A 7737-nucleotide genomic window follows, 5' to 3' on the forward strand; every position below is an offset into this window, starting at 1 on the left:
CAAAAACAACTAGTTTATGACGTAATTATAACAAAATACTTTGAAAAGTATCTTAAATGGGGATGAAATGAAAGCTGATATGTAGGGTTTTTTTCCTACCATGGGCTAAATTTTCTAGTGGGGCGGGGCTCCCTCTGGGTCGTTGACACAGGGGTGGTATCGGGATCCTCCTGGTTTTGGGGAAACCATGTTCTATTAAAAGTATTTTGATTTTATTTCCAAGATTGGAACTTTTTGGTGCATTTATTTTCAAAACAATAATGGATTTACAGTACAATAGAGCAAAAATATAAATAATATGGTGATTGATAGGTAGAAATAATAATTAACAAATACTCAATAATGAGCTGCAGATCCAGTTAGCCTTGGGAAGACAAAATGATGATGATCATATCCTCTCAAAAGTTCTCCTGGTGCAAGCAGCCGTTCATGGCTGTAAATCTGACGCTCAATTCTATAGTCTAGATTATGTAGTTCTTCTTTATATTCACCTGTCAAATGACGAGCGTTAGACATTGGGTTGTTGTTTTTTTCGTACGCGTGCTTATAAAGAGAATGTTCAATTTCAGGTGCTTTGAAAGAGGTAGTCGGAAAGTAATGCCTGTTGTTTAATTTCTCAACAAGGTGCAAATCTAAGTTTCGTCGGTATAGATCATATTCTTTAAGGCTACGCATTTGTTGTACGGGTGGATAGTAGGATCGATAGTGAGTTGGTGCTTTGACGCCGTGGTGTCGTGGAATCGGGTCCTCGTGATCCATTTTTCTTTTGTAAAATTCGGATCGTGGTGATGTTGATGAAGGGCGGCTCGAAGGGCGGTGTAGAGTGTACGGATGATAGGCTTGGTATCTTTCAGAATGTTTCTTCCAGGCATTGACTTGGAGTGCTTTATGACTGCTCAAAAGCGGTGGCCTATTGTTGGCTATTGTCGGAGGTACAGGTGAAGTTGACCCGTTAAAGGGACTGATGGCTGCGGGTTTTTCAACACCCCCAACTGGATCAATTATCTCATCTTCCAAAGAATCAGTTGGACTGCTTCTCTGGTTATGGCTTACTTCCTGGAAAGTGAAATGTAAGGCTTCGTTTTTCTTGAAAGGGCTCAGTGACGGTGGCCGACTTGGGATGAACGGACTTAAAACAGCTGATGAAGTTGATAGTGAATCAACGGAGCCACCATAATCAGATCTTCTTCCTATTGGTGAGTTTCCGTTACCATTTTCTCGAAGTGGCGGTAAAGAAGTGTTTGAGAGCGTTGGTGAATGCTTATCTGCATTGTTTTGTCTGTTCTTTGATTGGATTGGTCCATACTTTTGAATTCTTGGTTTGCAAGTGTCACAATTTAACAAGTAGAACGTGATGACTTCTCGTGGAAGAAATGCATAAGTGTCTGACACCTAAAATAGTAAAAAATGATTTTATGTTTAATTACCAAGTTCGACATTTTCATGAGGTTTATTTATTGATCGTTCGAGATTTTCTGGAATCTAAAGTTGCAATTTTCTGGAATCTAAAGTTGCAGACTTTAATGAAAAATCCATACGTTTTTTAAAAGAACAAACTATACAAGAACAGCATTATTTGCTGGCTAAAATATTATGAACAAAAATAAAAAGAATATTTTGAGGCTTTGGGAACTCAAATTATGAAAGTACGAACACTTATTAAGACATCTTTAGATTTGAAACTTGAAATGGTAAGGTCATGCGAAGGCTAAAAACATTTGGCCAATCTTGTAGGGAAAGAACGTGTATTAACTTTTGATCTAACTTTAATTCAAATTTGGTCACCTAAAACAAGTTCGTTAAGGGCTTTAGAAACGATTGATTAAAGTTTTGGTAACTTGAAGTAAAATATTTTGAAATGTTATGTGAACCAAAGAATTTAGTCTGAAGTTTGCCACAGGTGCCTAAACTAGAAACTGTTTTCAGATCAGATGAAGTTGTACCATCACAATTAATATTTTTTTAAAAGCTGTTTTTCAAAATTAATCATTAATATGCTCCATGCTGAGCTTTGGTAATCGAAAATGTTAGCTTTTTTTTGAAGATTATAAGATCTTAAATCTAAATTCAGACATACTAAAACAACTTTAGACCATGCAAAATAGACTAGAATGGAATTCCCAGCCTCCAGAAAAATCGGTAAAAGGTTCATCCACGCAAAGGAAATGTTTTCTGGAATTCTTGTAAGATTTAAACTTGAGTTAGTCACTGTGACAGGGTTGTCTAAATTAGTATCAACAGAGTAATGTCATAAAACGCATTACGTGTAGGTATTATTTTGGCAGCCTTAAGCTTATCTATCAAGCAAAATTAAAATTTTCGTGGTATTCAACATGAAATCGCTTATCCGTCATCATATAATTTTCCCGAAACAATGTCACGAATTTGAAATACATTTGTAAGAAATACGTCCTATTTAAAGCAACTCCAATGGTTTTGGTTTATACAAGGGACCTTTAATCACATTTTTCGTCGGCGCACGCATATAGCAGCATATAATAGCATTACAAAAATATTCTGTCATAAAAGCAAGGGATTTGACCTTTATCTATTCAAAAGAAATTTCTTAAACGGGATGATTATATAGAAAAGACAGAGGCACGAAAAGGGAGTTACAAATACTTGTGATATAAGCGCAAGTCACGGACAAATTTTCTCTTTATCATTCATTAGTCTTTTCGTGCCCCCTTATATCACTATTGTTTAAGTTTTTTAAGGATCTATGCTTTTGCACGCCTTTTTATAAGAACCAAAAATTTAGCTGAGGCTCGGCTGTTCTTGTTTTGTGATTTTTAGGCATAAATCTATTTAAATTTTTATACTTTTATTACTCCATTCATTTACTGACTAAAAAGGAACTTAAACTCATAAGTAAAGCTGGGGTTGTCGGATTGTTATTAATAGATTTTGGAAAAAATTGAGCCAAATGTTCTTATAAAATTATTCTTATAAAAAACTTGTATATTTATTGAATAATTATGATTTAGAAAGTACCATTTGTTTCTGTTTTGCAATGCTAATGCTAACCGTGCAAAAACCAACTGCTGGTCGCGTTTTTCTGCTGGATAAATTAAGAGAAATAAAGAGAGAGAAGAAAATAAACTTAAAAGTCACGATTCTGTTCGTGCTAGAGAATTAACAATTATGAGTAGCACGAATTTAGAAACGACAACTTATGTGATTTTTTTTTCTTTTGTTATTTTTGTTTCATGTTTTTAGACTAAAATCCGATAAGCATAGCATAATGAAACACAGTTTTAACGCCCCTCTTTAATGATACTTCAAAGATCTTATTTGCCCCCTCTGTTTGCACACTATACTTTAAAAATAGGATGGCAGTAACTCGATTTTCCTCCACTTTTTTTACAAATGTTCTTGTTCATATGATAACTTTATATAAATTTTACCGAATTTTCCTAATTCCATACCCTTTTTCCCATTCAAACAATGGTCTTAGAATGCCAATTTGTTCTCAGGTCTTTTGATCTCTGCATGTTCCACCCTTTCTCACTTCCTGCACAACTAAGCAATAGTCTACAGTGTTGCCATTATGCCATGAGTTAGTCCCAGCTTGAAGTGTAGTCAGTGTCTGACCCTTGCTATACTTTAGTTTTTATTGAAAATTATAAGCATCTCATACTCTCAGCTTCTTTACTTCTTTGCTTTATTAGTCCCGTGTAGGTGGCGGGCGGAAGGTGCATTTTGAGAAAAATACCCATTGACTTTCTCGTTTTTTCTTAGCGGTGAGCTTTGCTGCACTCAACTATAGATCTAGACTTCACGCGTCCCCTCTGATATGTTTTGATTTAGGGGATGCTCATCTATGTCAAATTTGGGTTAACTCTCGAAATGGAATTTCGATTAGCATCCCCTATATCAAAACATATCAGGGGGTGCGAGCAGCCAGTTCCATAATTATTGTTATTAATAACCTGTTCAGTTTTTATAATTTTTCATAATTACCCAGACTCAGATTATAAGTCTACTCGAAGTTTAAAATGATTTTTTGATCAATAGCCCGGTCAAATTTCCGGGACTCCGTTGGGGGCACTGTGAGCTGACAGGGGTGATGACATGAAATAGCTTAGTTTGAACAGACGCCATAATTTTTAGAAAACTGATGAATCATCCAATAAAGGGATTTTAATGTATGGGAGGGTTTGATGTTAAATTTTGAAACGAAAAAAGAAGACTTAAAATTCTCCAGAAAAAAAGAAAGTGTACACAAAAAAGAGAAGCATGTGCTTAAATCCCCTTGAGAAAAAGAAACAGTAAAACAATTTAATTTAACAACGTAAGATATGTTAAAAAGATAAAACCCACAAAATTTATAGGAATTTTATTCTTCAAAGCAAATCCTAGACTATTGATTTTGATAATGGGACTATTTTTTGGCTATTTTCCCACAATTACTGTATTTTTTTTGTGGAATTTTATGTATTTTTAAGTAGTTAGATTTTAGAGTTTAGTTTATTTTTTATATTTTTTACTGCCTAAAATTTGATTATCAGACTTTATTGCGATTTTAAAAATAATTCTTCAAAGAAAATCTCTTCCTCCAGCTGCCTGGGAAAGTTTTTTTGATAAGGATCTTCTTTGGTACGACTAAGAGCCATGTGGACCGAACAAAAGATTTTAGGGCCTCCTTTCCCCAAAAAAGAAAAGGTGCTAACTCGTATAATACGATTAAATCGAGTATCTTTAATCTAAATCTTCAAAAAGCATCCGGCCGCATAACATTTGTTTAAAATTCACCCTGTCAAAAACAATGTAAACTAGATTTATTTTAAAACTGTACATCATTAAAAATGGATGATAGATCAATGGCTACTCAATACTGAATAAGGCTCCAGGCACTCTTTACTTACCAGTCTGTATGTCTTCTTTTGCCCTGCATGTTTTCCTTTTTCATCAATGTGCGCAATTTTAATGATATCGTAAAATTCGTCAACCACAGCCACTTTTCGGAAAAACGAAATCGGTGGCAAATTTGTGCGCAAGAAATTTTCGATGCATGTTGATTCCTAGGACATGAACAAATGAAAATAAAAATGCATTTGAACGCGCTAACCATCTTCTAATTTTCGCAGGATTTTTTTCTCTCTTTAATTTCAAATATATAAACGTTTGTCAAGATCTAATCTCATTTCACAGATTAAGCGGACATAGCTTGAGAAATATAACTTACCAACCCTATTTTTAAAGTCAGCTCTACTAGGCATAACAAACTTTTTACCCTAAATAATTTTCATCTGTTGATACTATCAACCCGGGGGTTAGGCAAATCAGGTGACCGGCATGTACACGGAAAGAGGGTATCATTTTTTCATACCTCAAAAGTCCCTCAAAGGGGTAGGTTAGTCTCTCAAAGGATTCCAAAATCACTAAAATCGAAAATTTCCCTCTCAAAGGGTCAGAATTTTAGAAAATGTTGACCAAATTTTGGAGAAAATCGTCCACCAACATAATTTTTTACCTCTTTAGCATGAAGTGAAACATAAAGTTTCCCATTAACAACATCGTCCTCAATTTTGTTTGTATGTCGATCATGTTTCAACAATCTGAAACCTTTAGAGCGAACCCAAAATCGAAATTTAGCATTACTGTTCATCTGTTCACCACGAAGTAACGCGCAGATCTTGATGTACTTATCTTTGGTTATGGTTTTGGTTCTTGAGTTGCCACCATAGTTTTTACGAACCCAGTCGTTAAAAAGTTGACGATCGGGACCAGATAATGCGTCATTCATTTTCGTCGTTTCGTAAATCTCTCTAAATTATTAGGTATTAAAATTATAAATTTTCCAAATAAATCACCAAGATCTCTTTCTTAAAAAGATTTGGCTAAGGAATCCAATTTGGACTATTCCATATCCCTTGGTAATAAAATTAACCAGGAGTTCATTTCATTGGATTGATTCATATTGAGACTATCGTATTTAAATCTTAAGGCTATTGGAATGCTCTTTGAAAATTATAAAATTTTTCTGTTCTGAGTATGGTTGCACCAACGCAGTGACCCAGAATGAATTATTGGTCAGTGGTAAAAAATTATGAACATTCCTCTATTACTAAGGAAGTCAGAAATAGGCAAAATAAAAAACACTATTTAATGAAAAAGGTATCAGATTGCAATTTCTTTGGGACTAAGATGAAAAAGCAAATGAAGACAATAGTCCGAAAAAGTAACTTGAGAATTTGCGAAAATGAATTTTCATTCTTCTAAAACATGAAATCTCGTGCATTTGTAAAAAAAAGTAACAGGTCGAAGAAAATTGGTAAAACCTTTTCAAAAGGTTTAGAAACCTTGAGCAAATACCTTGGAACGTTTATTACGAAACTTGAAATTAAAATTTCTAAACTCCTGTAGATTTCCGCATCAATAAAATAATCATCAAAAGTCGCTAACAACAATGAAGAAGAAATTCACTACAAATTAGAAGGAAAATCACTTCAATTAATTTTGGTACTTTTGATGATTATTTTACTGATAAGTTTAATTCCATCTAACTAACAACCGAATTTTTACGTTTAAATCTAACTTCAAAGTGTTCAAATAACCTTAAATTTGTATCATTTAAGTTCTTTCAACAAGTACCAAAGACAACGTCCTAAATATGACATGTCCCTTTTGTGAATAAGACTACCCCATGTCGGCCATGCGTGTTCTGTAAAAGTTATTATTACATTATATTAAAATTTACAAAGATAAAGAGAAAACAGGGGGAGAAACAAAAATAAAACAAACCCCCTTTTTGACCCATAATACAAAAGAACGGATCTTTTGTTTAAACGAAAGAAATAATTTTCCTTAAAAAGAAATGAAACATTGTTTCACATGTCGAACAAAAGAAACAATTTTTAAATAACATTACGTGTCTTGTCGGACTAATCGATTTTTCTTTTCTTTAATTCTTAAAAAAACGACGATGTTTTTAGGACACGAACCAAGCGGTGAAAAAGACATGATACAAAACATTTCTTTGTTCATTTTTTATTCAATTGACAAAAGGTTAAATCCGTGAGCATCCGTTTTGAAATTAATACAATACAAATAGCCTGTCGACGATTATAAATCAGATATGCCAATTTTATTTGAAAAAAAATTAACATTTCCCTCAATTTTTATTCCCCTCCTTATCTTTAAGGTCTTAAATGTCAAAGAGCTCAATTTAAATCTTTATTTTTCACGGGTCAGTCTACAGTCACGTTTAAATTTCGGCCTATAGCAAAGGTCACTTTTTGAAATGATGCATTGCCATAATGTCAATTAAGATTGATTCTCTCCATAACAAAATCACCTGTGAGGTGAAACACATTCAGTATCTGCTTCATTATAAGTGCCTCAGTAACGCTGTCTCATCATACTAAGTTCAAGATCCCTTTTAAAAATTACACCCAAAAACTCAAAACTACTGAAGAAATCCCAGGGGACGAGAGTTTTCTTATAATTTAAATTCCTAGAAAGCTAGACTGAGCACTACACTAGAATATAAATTTACTGTAAAACAAGAAATTTATTATCTTTTCCGATTTTTAAATCTAAAGAGGCTAAAACTATTTTCACCTGGTTACTGAGACAGGATATAGGTTTGCAACCCTTCAATTCGAAATCTGTTTTATGGACCCCACTTAATGCCTTATTTAATCTCCATTAGGGCATTAATCTCTTCAGAGGTTAAAAGAACGAAGTAACCCAATGTATTTTAACCTCGACAACCATGCACCAGTGAGCCTC

At 33.9% G+C, this 7737-nt stretch overlaps 1 protein-coding gene across 1 annotated transcript; it reads right to left on the reverse strand.

The window, feature by feature from the left end:
• Positions 1 to 215: 215 nt before the first annotated feature.
• LOC136819951 (uncharacterized) lies at positions 216 to 5770 on the reverse strand. The gene is made up of 3 exons (XM_067076186.1): positions 5477 to 5770; positions 4869 to 5024; positions 216 to 1392 (listed from the first exon to the last, which is right to left on the reverse strand). Exons 1-3 carry the CDS (start codon positions 5747 to 5749, stop codon positions 337 to 339), a joined length of 1485 nt encoding a protein of 494 aa, XP_066932287.1. The 5' UTR covers positions 5750 to 5770; the 3' UTR covers positions 216 to 336.
• Positions 5771 to 7737: the final 1967 nt, after the last annotated feature.

This window comes from Clytia hemisphaerica, unplaced genomic scaffold (genome assembly GCF_902728285.1).
Source record: "Clytia hemisphaerica strain Z4C2 unplaced genomic scaffold, Clytia hemisphaerica genome assembly, whole genome shotgun sequence".
NCBI classification, from domain to species: domain Eukaryota; kingdom Metazoa; phylum Cnidaria; class Hydrozoa; order Leptothecata; family Clytiidae; genus Clytia; species Clytia hemisphaerica.

Bases quoted from the DNA above. Each gene is read 5' to 3' on its own strand.
- LOC136819951 (XM_067076186.1), bottom strand. From the start codon at position 5,749: ATGAATGACGCATTATCTGGTCCCGATCGTCAACTTTTTAACGACTGG. The intron at 5,025-5,476 runs GTAAAAAATTAT...TTCATGTCCTAG, and splicing joins TTTCACTTCATGCTAAAGAG to GAATCAACATGCATCGAAAA. The intron at 1,393-4,868 runs GTAAGTAAAGAG...TTACTATTTTAG, and splicing joins AAAAGAAGACATACAGACTG to GTGTCAGACACTTATGCATT.